The sequence below is a fragment of the Dryas octopetala genome, chromosome 9, assembly GCF_963921425.1.
Source record: "Dryas octopetala chromosome 9, drDryOcto1.1, whole genome shotgun sequence".
NCBI lineage: Eukaryota > Viridiplantae > Streptophyta > Magnoliopsida > Rosales > Rosaceae > Dryas > Dryas octopetala.
The window spans coordinates 14,163,649-14,181,330 of record NC_141374.1 but is presented as its reverse complement, the minus strand read 5'-3'; the positions used below and the strand labels follow the sequence as shown (position 1 = coordinate 14,181,330).

General features: G+C 36.8%; 4 protein-coding genes across 7 annotated transcripts; 3 read left to right on the top strand and 1 right to left on the bottom strand.

Annotated features, from left to right (window-relative positions):
* Positions 1–245: 245 nt before the first annotated feature.
* On the bottom strand, positions 246–2,384 carry LOC147274474 (mitochondrial phosphate carrier protein 3, mitochondrial-like). Its single transcript, XM_086228537.1, has 6 exons — positions 1,938–2,384; positions 1,409–1,770; positions 1,253–1,296; positions 860–1,074; positions 634–758; positions 246–528 (listed from the first exon to the last, which is right to left on the bottom strand). Exons 1-6 carry the CDS (start codon positions 2,211–2,213, stop codon positions 477–479), a joined length of 1,074 nt encoding a protein of 357 aa, XP_086084663.1. The 5' UTR covers positions 2,214–2,384; the 3' UTR covers positions 246–476.
* Positions 2,385–2,670: 286 nt separating this feature from the next.
* On the top strand, positions 2,671–3,941 carry LOC147274473 (acyl carrier protein 1, chloroplastic-like). Its single transcript, XM_086228538.1, has 4 exons — positions 2,671–2,829; positions 3,112–3,210; positions 3,404–3,526; positions 3,686–3,941. Exons 1-4 carry the CDS (start codon positions 2,755–2,757, stop codon positions 3,815–3,817), a joined length of 429 nt encoding a protein of 142 aa, XP_086084664.1. The 5' UTR covers positions 2,671–2,754; the 3' UTR covers positions 3,818–3,941.
* Positions 3,942–4,956: 1,015 nt separating this feature from the next.
* On the top strand, positions 4,957–17,406 carry LOC147274471 (serine carboxypeptidase-like 45). 3 transcript variants are annotated; one of them, XM_086256019.1, is made up of 11 exons: positions 4,957–4,969; positions 14,709–14,948; positions 15,107–15,208; positions 15,295–15,390; positions 15,730–15,822; positions 15,917–15,984; positions 16,097–16,378; positions 16,458–16,582; positions 16,749–16,841; positions 16,957–17,074; positions 17,171–17,406. In XM_086256019.1, the coding sequence occupies exons 2-11, from the start codon at positions 14,720–14,722 to the stop codon at positions 17,318–17,320; spliced, it is 1,356 nt and encodes a 451-aa protein (XP_086112145.1). In that variant the 5' UTR covers positions 4,957–4,969; positions 14,709–14,719; the 3' UTR covers positions 17,321–17,406. The 3 variants fall into 3 exon arrangements, with proteins under 3 accessions (XP_086112145.1, XP_086112143.1, XP_086112144.1); XM_086256017.1 differs by lacking the exon at positions 4,957–4,969 and having other exon boundaries at positions 14,696–14,948; XM_086256018.1 differs by lacking the exon at positions 4,957–4,969 and having other exon boundaries at positions 14,720–14,948; positions 16,716–16,841.
* On the top strand, positions 5,052–11,267 carry LOC147274472 (coiled-coil protein). Of its 2 annotated transcripts, none has more exons than XM_086256015.1 (17): positions 5,052–5,659; positions 6,008–6,174; positions 6,275–6,350; positions 6,525–6,566; positions 6,851–6,913; positions 7,220–7,269; positions 7,348–7,375; positions 7,510–7,584; positions 7,663–7,773; positions 7,852–7,912; positions 8,116–8,232; positions 8,343–8,464; positions 9,129–9,198; positions 9,713–9,754; positions 10,315–10,355; positions 10,457–10,583; positions 10,975–11,267. In XM_086256015.1, exons 1-17 carry the CDS (start codon positions 5,285–5,287, stop codon positions 11,112–11,114), a joined length of 1,707 nt encoding a protein of 568 aa, XP_086112141.1. In that variant the 5' UTR covers positions 5,052–5,284; the 3' UTR covers positions 11,115–11,267. The 2 variants fall into 2 exon arrangements, with proteins under 2 accessions (XP_086112141.1, XP_086112142.1); XM_086256016.1 differs by having other exon boundaries at positions 5,057–5,659; positions 8,346–8,464; positions 10,975–11,265.
* Positions 17,407–17,682: the final 276 nt, after the last annotated feature.

The following is a 17,682-nucleotide window of genomic DNA, read 5'->3' as shown; positions in this document are numbered from 1 at the left end:
TGTTTGACATGGGGTTCAGTCCAAGGAACAAATATGTAGAATATTGTCAAATACTCGTTATAATCTCTAGCACTGCACAGAGAAAAAATCTAGCATACAACTGTTGTATATAACCATGCTTTCATTTGACCAGTTCTGTGAGATTGTATACAATGGTTGTGTGCAAGAATTTCTTCCCTACGAATGATAGCAATGACAGTTATTGAAGACCTGAACATACCCATTAACGTAATTCAAGGCACAAGGAGTTCGAATTGAATATTTTATTGTTATGTTACTTATTACTCAATGGGGAACGTCCCCAAAAATCATCCTTCAAATAAGAATACACAAAATTTGTACTGTATGGAATGCGGCCCTGACATGCAGGGATCAACACCCTAAATTAAATCAACAATTCATCATTTCAAGAAAGAATTCCTTTTGTGAATTGCTAGAGCCAAAAGATTTAGGGTTGCCAACCATCAGCTTTGGATTCAAGCCTTGGCAAGCTCAGCGGTTGCAGGTGCAGGACCACCAGTAGTTGGCCTGGAAAAAGTAATTAATCACCATGTCACATTGTCACATTAAGTCATCAATTGGCTAAAAACAGAGGACTTATGATAGAACAAAGAAGAAACCTGGGAAACTTACAGGCCAACGAAGACTTTAAATGCATCATAGATACCCCATTGGCTTCCGGTGAGGGTTCCGATCATGACAATACGAAGAGGAAGGCCTCGGGTGAAAAGACCCCACAGTCCTAGATTCTTCACAGCCTGCAAAACACAACAATTACAATGAAAAATGGAAAACTGGGCACAAAGTAGAGAAAGAAAAATGTTATGGTCTTCATGCATTGCAGATATAAAAGACTCACATCACCAACAGTGGCTCCTTTGGCATTGTTGAGGAATGACACCAGGTTGTCGGCAGGGTGAGAAACAAGAGTACAGAATATACCAGCCACATATCCACTAGCAAAGCTCACCCCCAGCTGCAATGGTTTGCTGCACTGGTCTTTAGGTGTTGGGATGACATGCTTGTACATCAGCTCAATAATAGTCTCGAAAGATGCAAATTTCATCATTGTATCTGCACAAACACCCCAAATGACAATGAGAAAGATTATGCATCAATAGCACAAAAACATGTTAATTGTGGACAGTTTGACATGTCATATTGTTGGATTGATTAGCTTGACTCTCATCGCAAAGTCTGGCAACATAACATACGAGATATGTGATAAATGAGTCAAAATGTTTGAACTTACAAGGAATCTGACGTCCCCAAAGAGGAACAATCCCTTTGTACAACCTGGAACACAATTTAACTTATATCATTATTCTCAAAAAAAAGTTCTTATGTCATCAAATCAAAATTTCTTACATTCCAACCAAAAGGGTTTTGAGTAAGACTGATTTCATACCCAAGAACACCTTCGGATTTGACTAACTTTGGGAGCCCATCAGCCAAACCTCGGGCAAACCCAGGCTGAGTCTGCACACGAACTTTGACAGCCTCCATGGGACAGAGAGCCACATCAGCAAACACTTCAGCAGAGGCAGAACCTGCGAGGTAGATCAAGGTCTTGTACTTGGCTGCATACTCGGGCCCTGCAATGTCCGAGTAGTACTTCTTGAAGAACTCATAGAGTCCGTACTTTCCGGCACCCTGAACACTGTAACCAAGCAATGTTGGCGCCCAACCCTTAAACAAACCTCTCACTCCTTGCTCCTTGAGCAGAATTCCAAATCCGGAGGTTATGCTCTTGTACTTTGCCGGGTCAATCTAAATTATCATCAACATAAATAATAAGTTCGACCCATATTTGAATAAATGAAATACTGTAAATAGCGGATTCATGAACTTCAATTTCTTAGACAACAAGTAACTAGCTCACAAGAATCATTCATTCAAAATCCCAACAAAAATGGGTAAAATTAGCTCATATTTACCTGCATGTTACACTTGACAAGATCGAAGGGAGTGACGGCCATGTGGGTGGGTCCAGTGGCCAACATCCCTCCGAACCCACATGCGGCGTAGAACGCCGGCGAGTACATCTCCAGCTTCTCCTTAGGCGACTGAATCACCATCCTCTTGGACCATGATGATGAAATGGACGGTGATGATGCATCATGACTCATCTGGGGTCCTTTCAACGACGAAACTGAAGAAGAAGAAGGAGAGTAGAGGAAGCTGGGGACGAGAGAGTGGGACGGATCGGCCATCGTCTCTCTCTGTGAAACGACAGGAAATTGGTGGGTTGTTCTGCGTTTAGCGAGCTAGCTCGTTATATTGAGCTTGGAATTAGATCTATGTATGAGTATGCCATTGATTTACGGCGTTGACTGTTCATCTAAAGTCAGTTTTGAATCAAAACCTTGTCAAAGACTCAAAAACTAAGGTAAGCAGGGACGTAATTTAATTCCCATGTGTTCAAAGAAGGAAGAATCTTCTTCAGCTCCAAGTCCAACCTCTCTAGAAACATTCCATGAGATACGACATGTCATTTTTCCATTCACAATGTTGTGTTTAGTTCAACCAATGAGCGTTGGATTTGGTGCTAGCTGATCTGGTTCTTTGTTTGTCGTATGTAGCAACTTGCATCATCTGATTTTGAGGAGGACCCACCATAACAATGTGGAATCTCTGCCACGTAAGTAAGTAGATAGGGCTCTGTTCCAATTGGGGAACTTGCCTCTCTGTTCCATATCTCTCTCTCTCTCTTTGAGTTATCAGTTGCTTGTGTGCTTTGTTTTTTGAACTTCAATGGCTTCTGCTTCAGCTACTACTTGTCTCAGCAGGTTCCAATCCCTGCAAAACCAGCCAAGCAAGACTAGCCAGGTACTACTATTTAGCTCATTTCACTTTTATTTCTACTAATCTCAGTTCTCCTAGCTAGCTACACCAAGTTTGTGTTGTTTGGGGTTGGCTTATTGATGGGTTGAATGCCATTATCCATTGTCATTATCTCCCTAGATTTTGAATTTCTTGACTCATTGAGCAACTGATACCCAACAATCTATGAAATTGTCTAGCTGGGTTCTTCACACTAATAATTTAAATTAATTTTCTGAAAATATATGAGCAAAAATGTGCTTTTGATGCTTGTATATATGCATGCAGGTGACAAGGGCAAATTCAAGTTTAAAGTTGGTTTCTAATGGATGGGCAAAGAGTAGCTTCCCTTCTTTGAGGACCTCTGGATTCCACATCTGTTGCACTGTAAGTTCTTCAAAACCATTGGCTGCATTGCTGCACTTTGTCAGAGAGACTTGTGTTGCAAGATTTTGTGAATATGAACCACATATTCGATCATTAAGAATTTTCAGATTATTTGACAAGAAAACATCTCCCAGTAATTTATTTATGTATATGTGCAACAAGTTATATTGAACCCACTTGTATAAATGGGCAGGCCAAACCCGAAACAGTGCAAAAGGTTGTCGAGATTGTGAGGAAGCAACTGGCTTTGCCTCCAGAGTCTGAGGTCACCCCTGAATCCAAGTTCTCAACACTTGGTGCTGACTCTCTTGACACTGTACGTATATGCCTGGTTTTCTTATCCAAATATCAAATTATATATCTGTATGCAATTTTGCATGCATGGTTAATTAATTAATTTACATAATTGTCATATATAAGTGGTTTTGATAATTAAAGCTTTGAATGAGAAGTTACCATTATGGCTGTGACACAGGTGGAGATAGTGATGGGTTTGGAGGAAGAGTTTGACATTAGCGTGGAAGAGGATAGCTCTCAGAACATAACCACTGTTCAAGAAGCAGCTGATTTGATAGAGAAACTCATTGATAAGAAAGCAGAAGCTTAGAAATTGAGATTAATTAAGTTGCTTCAATGAGGGTTAAAGTGTAACTTTCTTATTTGTTTTGGTGAGGTTGGTTAATTTGCAAGTTCCGGACCGATTAATGAGCTAGTTAATTTGATTTTGTGAAGTTGCTTTGTTTTTTCTTTTATATTGTTGAGTTCGTATTTTTTGTTAATGATTTGAGTGTTGATATTGTGCTTATGTCTAAAATTAATTATTTCGATTTTTATTTAATTATATTATTAACATAAGGTTTAAGTCTTAAACTCAAAAGATATAAGTATATAAAATCAACAACAGAAAGTCCAAGAGGGTATTCTATCTAATTTGTCCTTGTTGCGTGTGGATTAATTGGAACTTTTGATATTATTTCCTCAATTTTGGTCAAAATTAAGGTTGAAACAATAGAAACTATGTTTTGCACAAGCATTATCATGGTTGACTATCAATTTCCTTCTCTTTTGATGAAGACATCCCTCTTACTCTATCTCATATTTAGATCGACTTCTAAAGATGGTTGATGATATATTTTGTGTTTGCACCTAAAATGATTAATCCAAAATAAATTCAAATGATTTAAGCTTTGTTAATCTTAAGTATAAACGACTATAAATTTCTTGTATAGTTTTACTTTATCTCATATGTTTGTTTTTGAAGATGATAAAATCTAAATTGATTATTATAATTTAAATTTTAAAAATTTTAAATTTGATTGATGAGTTCTCAATTGCATGTAATACCCTTTATCTCTGTCATGCACCATATGTAGGTATGTTGGTGGGAGTGCTAATAGGATATAACTATAAGAATATAATAATAAGAGATATAATTTTGTAGAATATATTATTAATAACATCGACTAATACTATAATACATAAAATGATACATAATAATTTCTCAAATTTTTAAAACTCATTACCAGGAAAGCTTTCACTTCAGCTGTATCACAAAGACACAAATTGCAAGTTTCGTTGCCCAGAAAATCTCTCTACCAACTCAAACGTCGACGTTTTGACCATCGACATCGTCCCTATATTTGTCTTTGCCTCGCAGCCAAAAGTCCACGTGTCCGAAACCGCTGACGAAATTAAGGCCCTTAAAATAAAACCGAGACATTTGGGCCGGCCGCCACCAAAGTTTCGGTCCCATGCCTACTCAATTAATACGTCACCACACGTGACACGTTGCCTTAGACAGCGTTCCCCGCTTCTACTCATCCTCTCCCGCGAAACGTGCATCAACGTCAATCAATCCCCAAAACGCCGCCGTTTTGGTCTTAACATCTCATTTCAACTCCCAAACACAAGGAGAACCTCCCCACCCCTCTCTCCCGCTTGTCTCGCTCAGTCCACCTCCTCTGATTTTCCTTCGATTTTCTCGAGAAAATCTAGCTTCGAGAAAATCTTCGCTTCATTTCACAGTAACACACACACATACACATCATATATATATATAGACACAAACATATAGATGGATCGGAGGAGACCGGCGAGTCCACAGTACGCGCGGCAGTGGAGCGGAGGTTCGAGTAGCGCAGGCTCTTCTCCGGCGATGTCGCCGGCGCATCCACACTCTCGGCTTCAACCGTCGGCTACCGGATTCTCCACCATCAAGCGAAACCAAAACGTCGCGGCCAAAGCCGCGGCCCAACGGCTGGCTCAGGTCATGGCTTCGCAGGCCACCCCCGATGACGAGGAGGAGGACGATGACTTGGATTTCCGATTTGCTGGCCCGTCACCTCATGCACGTTCTTCTTTCTCCAGCAATGGTAGCACCAACAACAGTGCAAGTGCTGCTCTTCCTGCGATATCGGTGACTCGGCCTAATAGATCTCCGTCTCCTGCGGTAATTTCAGAACCTATGTTAAATACGATGCCGTTTTTGAATCTGATGGAGCTTGGTTTTGGTGTTATGCGACGAATTACGCGGAAACGGAGTTTGCTTTTAGAGTTATTGTCCAATTTTGGTGTTGTTTTGACTTTTGAGATCTGAACAGTGGCTACTGTTTTGAATTCGTTTTTTAATGGATGAGAGTGAATGAGATTAAGTACGACCATAATTGTATAGAGCTTTAGTTAAATTTGAGTCCATTTGAACTTTTATTTATATATACACATATATTTTGTGCTATATATATACTCAAATTCTAATGTGGTGATGTTATGGCTAATTGGGATTTTGTATTTTAATTAGTTAGGTCGGAACTTTGTAGAGCATACTACTTCGGTTCGTTCCACATCCGCAGGAAGACCCTCGATGTCTGTTCGTTCAGGAACAGTAGTGCCACCCAGCAAACACTCACTTAGAACTACGGTAGCTATACCTCCAATTGATCCTCCTAATAGAAACAGAGATAAAAGGTAAGTAGATATCTTGATTTTGCATGCATTCTTGCAGCTAGTTGATGATATAGTTTTATGACGCATGTGTAACTATATATATAATATGTTATTCATGCAGGTTTACACAAGATATTGGACAGTTCAACTCAAAAGCCCCAGGAGATGAGCGTGAAGCTTCTGCGCTTCGTGATGAAGTACGTCATTTGCAGTCATCAATTTATGTCTTCATAACAGATGCAGATAACCTTGAAATGTATTCAAGGATGCACTTTTTTGTTTACTCCAATTTTAAGATTGGCATTTTGTGAAATCATAAGTGTATTTTTATGGAGCAATAGTTTTGAAACTAACACGTACCATAATTGCAGCTTGATATGCTACGAGAAGATAATGAGATTATACTTGAGAAGGTACACTTTTCCGCATCCTAATACACAATATAAGTGAAAATAATATACACACGCGCACACACACCCATATAGCCATATACATATGGAAAATGCTAGGGAGACCATCTCTTTATACCATCTAGTGTACCATCTCTCTAATAGAGGTGGGACATATTTGTATTGGTGGGTCTCACTTTTATTAGAGAGGTGGTACACAAGATGGTACTAAAATGTGGTACACCTAGCATTTTCCCATTTATATAAATATTCTATTTGTGAAATTTATACCAATGCATGCTGTACAGCTCCGAATTGTAGAAGAAAGACGTGAACAAGCAGAGGCCAGAGCTAAGGAGTTTGAGAAACAGGTCAATCCTTTTATTCTTATTTATCTATTTGCTTAGCTTGTGAATTAGGTAACCTGAATTAGTTAGTCATTGTACATTTATTATAATAGAAACTTCAGGTAGCTATTAATGTAGTTCTGGTTGCTAATTTTTTCCCCATAATTTTCTAGTGAAAAATTCACTATAATTGAAGTTTAGAAATTACATGTTTCTTTTCACCATTCCTTATATATTCCTTTATAGTTCTGACAATATTAGTATGGATTTACCATAAAGAAGGCACTGGTGCTTATTTAGCCATGTTCATGATTCATTCTTCATTCACAGGTTGCTGCCCTGGGAGAAGGTGTATCCCTGGAAGCCAAATTATTGAGCAGGTAAAGTTGAGTTGTTTTGCATATGTTCACTTCTGCCTTTATATTCTGGTACTGATTATTTCTATGATTCATTTGTAGGAAGGAAGCAGCTTTGCGTCAAAGAGAGGTAAGTTGGGAGAGTGAATTAGATGTGGCATGGATGTGACATGGACAAGTGATAATATTATTATCTGAAACATTTTATATTACAGTGAACTCTTCAGTGGCTATTCTTAGACTGCAAAATACTGATTGTTACAGGCTGCTCTACTCGCTGCAAAACAAAACAAGGATGGGAAAGATGAGGAAATTGCAACCCTTCGTTCAGAACTTGAGGTAAACTTTTTTTTATTTTAATAAAGTGTTTCTGGTTTATGTGATAGCTTCATGGGTTGCTTATTTTGTTGTAATCAGAACTTAAAAGACGGTGCTGTGACAGCAGTCGAACAGCTCCGAGAAGCAGAATCTGAAGCAAAGGCTCTTCGATCAAAGGCACAGAGAAGGATTTTAACTCAAGAAGAGATGGTTTGTCTTCTGATACTCAATTGGGATTTATGTTTAGCTGCTCACGCTCTTAAGTTTGTCACTGCCTTTATCCTTTAGGAGGAAGTTGTTTTGATGAGATGTTGGCTTGCTCGTTATTGGGGTTTAGCATTGCAGCATGGTATTCTATTTTCTACCATCTTCTCCTTTTTGAAAGAGGATATGTATTGCTTATTTAAATCTGATGTCTGCTTGACGAGTCCACTTTTCTCTTTAATGGGCATTTGTTAATTTCCATATTGTAACATTTGAAGATGATGGAATGCTTCATTTTAGTGTTAATAACGTGTAGGTTTATATGCTGTTTGCTTTTGTGCTCTCTAGGCATATGTGCAGATATAGCAGTGTCGAAGCATGAGCATTGGTCATCTTTAGCTCCTCTTCCATTTGAAGTCGTCATTTCTGCTGGACAAAAGGCTAAGGAGGAATCTTGGGATAGAGGTCATTTTAGTCATTGATCTTTCGAAGAAAATTATGTTTTTATGTCTTTAATTAGATTTTATTTTTCATTGCTTGCACTCAGTTAAGCTTTTTTATTGTATGACGTCTAGCAGGCGGTTATGATCCAGATAGAAGTAAGCTAGTTCGGGATTTAAGCGAACTCAATGGGGAAGGAGATATTGAGAGTAAGCTTTCGGTGGAAAGGGATTTGAAGGATCTAGCTTATCTAAAGGTCTGTTCCTATTTCTATTTTTTAACTTACTATATTCAGTAGGTGTGATGGAAAATTGGAAGGAAAGGAAAAGTGGGAGGGGAGGGAGAGGGACTGGGACTGGGACCCATCATTTCTTGATCTGTTTGGTAGAGTGAAAAAAAAAAAGTAGGGGAGGGAGTGATCCTAGAGAGCTTGTTTTACTGTTCTGTGCATATTTTTAATTGGTTTGTGCGAAAACAAAATGGTGCCTTTTTTTTTTTTTCTTCCCCTTTATCTTCCCTCCAATCCATCCAGAAGTGGATGATTCAAATTTGTGAGCCAGGAGGTTTATTTATCCCTCCCTTCCTTTTTCTCTTTCCATTTTTTCATACAAAATAAGAGGTGACCTTTCATTCTCCCTCCTAAACCTTCTACCCTTTTCCATCTTTCCCTTCTTTGCCTCTATGTAATCTATGTTTTTTAACAAATAGTTTTCTTCTATCGAGCAATATTTAGCTAAATGCAGGTATACGAAACACATTACAGGTCACTCCAAAATAACATCGATTTTGAAATTGCTTTGACATAGAATTAGTTGCCTTTAGATGTTTCAATTTTTTTAAAGGATAAAATATATGAAATTCTAATTTATTTATTTTCTGTTTTGACTTCTAATTTCTTAGTATCTACTGTTCTTGTTAAGGTTGAGGATGCTGTGATGCTCGCATTGGCCCAACATAGACGTCCGAGTTCTGTTCGACAGTTCATTTCAGGTATTTTTCTTTATTGTCTCATGTTGTTCTCGAGTTCTTTTTGTTCTCGTTCTTTCTGTGCCAACAAACAACTTGATTGCATGATTTTATGCTTTTACTTAATCTCCATCTTTAACCTGTTTGGTTGTGTCTATTTTTTATATGAAAATTTATATTGAACTATATCTTTCCTTCATATGATGGCTTGATTATATGGAGAAAATGGCTTTACTGAGTTGATCTTCTTATTCATATGATGTACACACCTCTTTCTTTTCCTGTTCTACATTATAAGACAATATAGTGCTCCCTGGACATTGTAATAATAGGTCTTCAATCTGATTATGGTGTTTTGGTAATCTATTATGATATTTTCATTCATAAATGCTTATATGGCCCATATGCTGTGTGCACAACATTTTGTTCTTACTATCAAACTCTTTCATGTTGGTTATCTTAAGTTCTGCAGGTGTTTGTTAAGGATTGGAGAAAGAATTTCATAACAATGCTTACCTTTCTTCTTGTTTGAATTCAGATTCCAAAGCACCTGGTGACCCTAAGTTTATGGAGGCATTTGGTAAGAGAGATTTTTTGATCTGTCATAAACTATATTTTGATCTCTTAGACATGCTTAGATTAAGTAGTTTCAGCACACACAATCATAATCATATGGGAAAATAATTGTAATATTATTTTTAAAACATCCACCTCTCAGGATGACTTTTCTTGTAACTTACAATTTGTATAGCTTGAGTTAGGCGAATGCATGTGGTTGACTGGGAAAGGTGACATTGAGTGTTTGGAATATTTGAAAACTGGGAATAGTTTGCTTGTTACACCATATAATTGCATGCGAGAATGGTTTATCATATCATGCTACTTCTTATATTCTTCACCCTCCCCCTACCCAAGTATGATAAAAAGCCCACATCGTGATTGGGTGGATGTTTAGGACCATGCAACTGATTTTTGTTTTAAGGGTAAATCTTTACTCAAAGCAGTTAAAAAACTATGAAAATTGTGCTTCAAGTTAATTCATGCAATAGAATCACAGTTATTGTAGCATTGTTTACACAGCAAGTTTATATATGGATTTAAAGTGGTAATCTTAGCACTATTCCGTTCTTTTTCCTGCAGAACTTAGCGAAGAAGAAGTTGAAGATATTCTTTTCAAAGAGGTCAGTTGCTTTACCTCCTTGAATATACAAAGTGGTTATCCTCTCTCGTTTTGTTATGATGTCTATGATTCTTATTAAAAAAATTTATATACAATGTGCAGGCTTGGCTGACTTACTTTTGGAGAAGAGCCAAAGTACATGGTGTGGAAGAGGATATTGCAGAAGAGAGACTTGATTTTTGGATAAGCCGTAGTGCACAGGCAAAAACTTCACATGATGCTGTGGATGGTAAGCTTCATCATTATCAACATTGGCACTGACAAGGCCAGTTTGGCCACAGGGCTATCATGTTGGCACATTCTTCTTATTAATGTTAGGCTATCAATGCAGCCATTATGCATGCACATACTACACTTGTGGTAAGCTTATCATTCAATAGTAAGGGAGAGTGTAAATGACCTAGGAATTGAATCAGTAAAATGATGCCATGACCTTGATCAAGAACAAAAGGAGAAAGAAAAATAGATAGTCATCAAATATATCGGTGAACAACATAATTGAAACACTGACACCTCATTTAGTGAACAAAATTTGATTGATAATTTTGATGAGTGGAGTAGTACTCGTTTATTAAATGTTGTTTATAATGAATCAACTTACAAATGGTAACTTGTGGCAGTGGAGCGTGGTTTATTGGAGTTGAGGAAGCTGGGGATAGAACAGCAAGTTTGGGAAGCATCGCGTAAGGAAATCGATCAGCCCACCTTCACCTTGGTTGCCAAGTCTAAATCTGCACCAGATTTGGACACCTTTTCTTGATGGACGCTGCCTTCAGATTGTTGCTTATATCAATTCTTTTTTATTTTTTATTATTTATTCTTCTTTTTACATAAAATTTTAGTACAAACTGCTAGAATCTCTCTCTCTCTCTCTCTCTCTCTCTCTCTCTCTCTCTCTCTCTCTCTCTCACCCCCAGGTGTGAGTTGTCTCATATATATATATATATATATATATATATATATATTAAGAACTAGAATCACTCTGCTGAGTTGGGACTGTAGTGCGGATTTTAATTCCATTGTTTTAATGTAATCAAATTTGCTGTTTCATATCTTTCTGCCAACCATCTTCATATGTACTGTGCTGGACACATACTTTTCCCATTCTCTTACTAATAAATCATGCGGCCCAACATTCCGAAATGATCTGGAGTACCAAAATATGGGCCCTTGTATCATTAGTGGGCTCATAATCTATGACATAAATTTCGGAAATTCTATATGCACCTATATGTATAAAATACTACATCCAATCTAAATTGTGATTATCTCTTTAAAACTAAAATGAATTAAAGAATCCCTTGGTGGAGGCCTTTTGTGGCACATAGTGAAACATAAACATATGTTGCTTTTTATTATTTGACAATTTCTACCCACTTAAAGATCAGGCATTGTCACTTAGTGTCTAAACAATGTACTAATTACTCAAATTAAGACAAAAATTACAAGTTAAAGGAAGGCAATCTCCTTGGGCCGAAAAACAAAAGGAAGGCAATCTCCAAGCAGAAATCAACATAAGCAACTATTCAAGCCAACCTACTTTATAGCCCTTAAATTGAGGATCTTAGTGGATAGTTCATAGTAGACAAAGAGAAGAAGCAAGTCATAAGCATCTCTTCAACTTCAAGCCAACCTGCTTTATGGACCGGAAATAGTGATATGTGGCGCTTATTAGTTACTTACTACATAGCCTTAAAGAAGGAAACCATTTTTTAAAAAATAAACCAAAAAAAAAAAGCTTTTAATACAAAAAAGTTAATGAGCTTTTCTCCACTATGTATATTAAAAATTTCATCAAAAGGGGGATAAGATTTATAAAAAAAAAAAAAAAAAAAAAAAAAAAAAAAAAAAAAGAACAAAGAGAGAAAAAGGTGAAGCTTTGCTTTCATGGCAAGCATACATAATCTTCTGGCTTTCCCTACTTTGACACATTTTCCAACTGTGATGCTCCCAACCACTTTTTTGTTTTTTTCATATCAAAAAATAATTAATAACATGCTTATATAGTTAATATAAGACTATAGTAACCTTGGAAATTAGTTTATTAGAGGCCAGAAATTTAATTAAATTTTTTGGAGTAGATGTCCTTAAAATCAGTGACAAGGGTGCAAGTAATGATGAGGAAGATCAACCCCATTCATCTTAGTTGGGTCCATTTCTTGGTAGTTGGCTCTTTGCAAGGTGAGGGAGGAGCTGCCAAAAACTAAGCATGGGATATGACTTTGATTTGTCTGTTCCAAATCTGGCCCAGTCAAACCGTGGAATCTCCTTTGACATCAAATGTAATGACTCATGATTAATAAAATTGATCTTGCAAAACAAACTTGTTGCATTATTGCATATCGGAAATGCTAACATTCAGACACATGATGATGCAGATGTGTTTTTGACGATGCGGTGTGCATACTGTAGCCGGTCTCCTCGCGAATAACTCATGTATTAATGTTTTATTTTTTTCATGTAAATTTGGGAGACGATGTTTAAATTTAAGATATTAACATTTGATCAGTCTAATAACATGTCTACTTACTTGAAACTGAAATAAGAAAGAATCGACATAATTGTGATTCTTAGAGAAACTTTATAATGACTTTTTTGATGACGTGTTTATAATTTTGACTTTCTTTTGGAAAATTAAAAATCATAACTCTTTGAATTATTTTTGGACTGGATTACACTCGATGTCAATATATACATTCGACCAAACTCTAATTCAACTTTCTTGACTCTTTGGTTTAGCATGGTCATTTTATACTTCAAAAAAGTCAACATTATTAACTTTTCAAAACAAGAACCAAAATTGTAAGCGACTTATTAAAATGGGTGGTTGTATGAGATTTCGCATTATCGTACTTTGCAAGTTCTTGGTGAATTCGAGTTGCCCACCAAGCGTGACGTTTATGGACTAAAAAATTGTAAAGGTGAAAGTGTGAAGTAGTTGTCAAGCTATATAAGAAAGTCCGTGACTTGAGGCTATGACCATTTTACTTGGTGGTCATTGGATGACTTGCAAAGTGAGTTCTGAAAAAATGGCACGCACTGCCAGGTTTAGTGTAGTTTTTTCACAAGTGAGTGAGTGAGAGAAGAGGGCAGGTCCCATTAGAAGCAATCACTGGGTGTTTTGAAGCTATGATGGGGAACATGTGGTGTCTGTGGATCTGCCTTGTGTGAATTATATTTTATATATATGTTTGTATATGAAAAGAAAATGACAACATAGAAGGTGGATGCATCATACATCATTATTCTAAGAGAGAACCCTTTTTAACAAAAAGGTCAAAGAGAACAAATTCATTCCCAGATAAACACATAAAGAAAATGTTCAACATACCATCAAAGGATTGGAGAGTACTCAAACTTTAGGATTATTATTATTTTTGTAAAGGGGCATGTTATATCCATCAGATAAAGCTTGATTGCAGATCATAATATTCCTTCTGTCAATTAATAAAAAAGATTTGTCAGTCAAACCAATATTTATGATTTGATAATCTAAAGCTTGCATATTGGATGACTGTTTGGTAAATGGGTTTGAGTGAGTGCTAATGTTTGTTTGAATTGGGAAACAAAAGAGGGATCATGCATTTAGTGATTTTCCAAGAAATTTTCTACAACAGTATACAAGACTTCCCAATAAATTTCTACGGTAAACAGTACACTATATCTATCAATTTTCCGATCTTCTCAAACTTAGAAAACTAGATATGAGATTGTACTTGTAGATAATGAAAAGGTTAATCAATCAAGCAAGCCATTTTTTGAAAAACCAAAAAGGACCTGAAAAGCTCTCCTACCCCTCATGATGCATCTGACATATATCCTTGTATTTATATCAGGAATATACAGAAGTGAGCTACACTTTCCTGGAACATTATTTAAAATATATGACATACATACAAATATATATGTTATAGCCATTTTCACACATTATCTGAGATAGAAAGTAATCTTGGAAAGCCACTTTCAACGGATCATGCACTATTTTGTGACTTGGTTGAAAAGGAAGAATTCACAGAAACAACAAAACTGAAATTTCTGAGAATTAATTCAGAGCTCTTATTATAAAGCAACCCAGATTCCATCTTTGCTCATTTCAATTTCAAAAGTCCAATCTTATGTGCTGACTCAGCCCAAATAGGCACAGACCAGGCTCACACTCTAGTCATTGTGTTTCTCACACATCTCTTTCATCACCGTTTTCAGGCCTGCAAGCAAAAAGCCACAACTGCAATGATAATAAAAAACAAAGTCCATGACGTTTATATAGTGCTCCCACCCTTATATGCCCTCCACACTTAAACAGGGCTCTCTCTCATTCTCTCATCTCCCCACTTCCAAACCATGTATTCTCAAACATGGAAGACCATGGCAATGGCTGCACTTGTGCTTCAGCTGTTTATTTCCATGGAGGTTGAGTCCTCTTCTCATTCTGATCACAAGATAGTTAGTCTTCCTGGACAACCCCATGTGGACTTTCAACATTTTTCTGGTTATGTTTCTGTGGATGACAAGAAGCATAAAGCTCTATTTTACTACTTTGTTGAAGCAGAAACAAATCCAGCTTCTAAGCCTTTGGTCCTCTGGTTGAATGGAGGTCTGTATATAACTCCCCTTGCTTCAAATGTAAATTAGTTTTGGGACTATGCATGAAAAAAGTTGGAAAGAAACAGAACATCCTTTGAATTCAAAATGTGGCCCTTTGTGGGTGTTCCTTGAAGGGTCTTTGATGTGTTAAATTTATGTTTCCTGTAGGGCCTGGTTGTTCTTCTCTGGGAGTAGGGGCATTCTCTGAAAATGGACCCTTTAGACCAGATGGTGAGGTCCTGGTTAGAAATGAGTGCAGCTGGAACAGAGGTACTGTTTCAAAAAGAATAGTGTATTTTCTTTTGTGCATAATTTGGCAATTAATATTTTTCTTCAATTTCATTTTGATATTGCAGAGGCAAATATGTTGTATTTAGAGACACCAGTTGGAGTGGGGTTCTCTTTTTCTACACACAGCTCCTCCTATGTGGCAGTGGATGATGAGGCAACGGGTATGCTTATATTTTCCATCAATTCCAATACATTTTCATCCTTTTGCTTCTTTCTTTCTGCTTTTCTCCTTTTGAAAATTGAGTGGACTTTTATACAGTAAAGCTTCTTAGTTCTTACTTCTTAGGCTTTTCAAAAAGTGACATCAAAAACAGTATTTCAACTGAAATATCACTAACTTTTCCTTAGTACTTCCCATGAAGGGTTCAAAGCTCTTAACAGTCTAGTGTAATAGTGTTAATAAGCACTTTTTTCCTCTATTTTTTTTTAATCTGTTCCTAAATTTTGAATTTAGAACTTACGGAATATTTGAATGCTGTGTCTACTTTTGACTTCTTAAGCCAGGGACAATCTTGTATTCCTGCAACGCTGGTTCAACAAGTTCCCACAATACAAGCACAGGGATTTGTTTCTAACAGGGGAAAGTTATGCAGGTAACTCCATATATAAGTTGAAAGTTGCTTTTGAATTTCCTGTTTTACCCTTTTTCTTATTATTAATTACTATGCTGCTGCTTATTGATACCAGGCCACTACATCCCTCAACTTGCAAAGCTCATGGTTAAGGAGAAGCTGTTCAATCTAAAAGGAATTGCAGTGAGTAGAACTTCACTGAATTTTCAATTTGGTGGAAAAAAAAAAAAAAAACTTGATATGAAGTTTGGCATGATATTGCTTATCAACTAATACATGGATTCTCTCACTGCAGCTGGGAAATCCTGTTCTAGAATTTGCCACTGACTTCAACTCAAGGGCTGAGTACTTCTGGTCTCATGGACTAATATCGGATTCAACATACAAAATGTTCACTTCTGTGTGCAACTATTCGCGCTATGTGAGTGAGTATTATAGAGACACAGTTTCGTCTTCTTGTTCATTGGTTATGAACCAAGTCAGCAGAGAAACCAGTAAATTTGTGGACAAGTATGATGTTACCCTTGATGTCTGCATTTCATCTGTGCTCTCACAATCAAAAGTTATAAGCCCCCATGTAAGCCTTCTCTCCCTTTTCAACTATTGTTGTGCTTTTTTTGTTATTACATATCTATACTTTTCATATTATGTGGCAGAAAATGACTGAGAGAATAGATGTATGTGTTGAAGACAAAATTGTGAATTACTTGAACCGGAAAGATGTGCAGAAGGCTCTCCATGCTAGGCTTGTTGGAGTTCGCAGATGGGATGTTTGCAGCAAGTAATTTGATAATTCATAATCCTTTTACTTTAGATTAAACACCTATAAATCAACTTATTTAGAACAATAACCATTGAAAACTGATTTCTGGGAATTCTATAAAGATTACAATTCCTTCAGTCACTAACCCAAGTTTTATGCTTTTAACTGCATATATTGATAACAGCATTTTGGACTACCAAGTGCTCAACCTAGAAATACCTACCATCTCACTAGTTGGATCACTTGTCAAGGCTGGAATTCCAGTGTGGGTTTACAGGTAACTAACTTTATATGATTCAGTGTTTACTGCTCTTTCATGATCTTCATTAAATTGATGAATGATAGATACTTCTAACTGCTATAAAAGTAACTCATAAAATTTCTCAATTCAGTGGAGATCAGGATTCTGTAATTCCATTAACCGGAAGCCGAACCTTGGTCTATAAATTGGCAAGAAGGTTGGGACTGAACACCACTGTCCCTTATAGAGTTTGGTTCCAGGGAAAGCAGGTACATTGCAATGCTTATAATTATGAAAACCACATTCATATCTTTATCTTTTCGAAGTCGTGTTTTATATGATTTCTTGCTTCTTGTACTGTCCAGGTTGGTGGGTGGACTCAAGTTTATGGCAACATACTTTCATTTGCCACCATCCGAGGTGCTTCTCATGAAGCTCCTTTCTCACAGCCTGAGAGGTCACTCAGGCTTTTTAAGTCATTTCTAGAAGGCAGGCCTCTGCCTGAAGTTTTCTGATACATTGGTTTGGTTAATTATGTCCATACATAGTGATTGAGTTTGCAAGTAAATTTGCCGTGTCATACATATATGACTAGTGGCTACTGAAGAGAAGTTTCAATTTGCAAAAAGAAAAGAGGGAGTTTGTGTGTGTTGTGTTTTTATGGTTTTTTTGTAAATGTAATGAATCTTTGGGTTTGATAAATTTTGTAAAAAGAAATATCAAAGGATGTTTTCTAACATAATTTGATTGATTCATGAAACCTTTTCTTGACATAAAGGAAAGCGAGGAAGCAAATTTAAGACAAGGTGTTAAATTTCGAAGTTTTCGGCGAAATTTTGCCGAAAATTTCGATTTTTTGGGGGTGTCGAAATCGAAA

What these genes read in the sequence shown, in the direction of transcription:
- LOC147274474 (XM_086228537.1), bottom strand. Translation starts at nt 2,213, where the DNA reads ATGGCCGATCCGTCCCACTCTCTCGTCCCCAGCTTCCTCTACTCTCCT. An exon ending in TTGTCAAGTGTAACATGCAG is followed by an intron (nt 1,771 to 1,937) that starts GTAAATATGAGC and finishes ATGATAATTTAG; the next exon opens with ATTGACCCGGCAAAGTACAA. An exon ending in AAATCCGAAGGTGTTCTTGG is followed by an intron (nt 1,297 to 1,408) that starts GTATGAAATCAG and finishes ATTGTGTTCCAG; the next exon opens with GTTGTACAAAGGGATTGTTC.
- LOC147274473 (XM_086228538.1), top strand. Translation starts at nt 2,755, where the DNA reads ATGGCTTCTGCTTCAGCTACTACTTGTCTCAGCAGGTTCCAATCCCTG. An exon ending in GATTCCACATCTGTTGCACT is followed by an intron (nt 3,211 to 3,403) that starts GTAAGTTCTTCA and finishes ATAAATGGGCAG; the next exon opens with GCCAAACCCGAAACAGTGCA. An exon ending in GTGCTGACTCTCTTGACACT is followed by an intron (nt 3,527 to 3,685) that starts GTACGTATATGC and finishes GCTGTGACACAG; the next exon opens with GTGGAGATAGTGATGGGTTT.
- LOC147274472 (XM_086256015.1), top strand. Translation starts at nt 5,285, where the DNA reads ATGGATCGGAGGAGACCGGCGAGTCCACAGTACGCGCGGCAGTGGAGC. An exon ending in CTAAGGAGTTTGAGAAACAG is followed by an intron (nt 6,914 to 7,219) that starts GTCAATCCTTTT and finishes CTTCATTCACAG; the next exon opens with GTTGCTGCCCTGGGAGAAGG. An exon ending in GGAGGAATCTTGGGATAGAG is followed by an intron (nt 8,233 to 8,342) that starts GTCATTTTAGTC and finishes TATGACGTCTAG; the next exon opens with CAGGCGGTTATGATCCAGAT.
- LOC147274471 (XM_086256018.1), top strand. Translation starts at nt 14,720, where the DNA reads ATGGCAATGGCTGCACTTGTGCTTCAGCTGTTTATTTCCATGGAGGTT. An exon ending in GGTCCTCTGGTTGAATGGAG is followed by an intron (nt 14,949 to 15,106) that starts GTCTGTATATAA and finishes TGTTTCCTGTAG; the next exon opens with GGCCTGGTTGTTCTTCTCTG. An exon ending in AACAGGGGAAAGTTATGCAG is followed by an intron (nt 15,823 to 15,916) that starts GTAACTCCATAT and finishes TATTGATACCAG; the next exon opens with GCCACTACATCCCTCAACTT.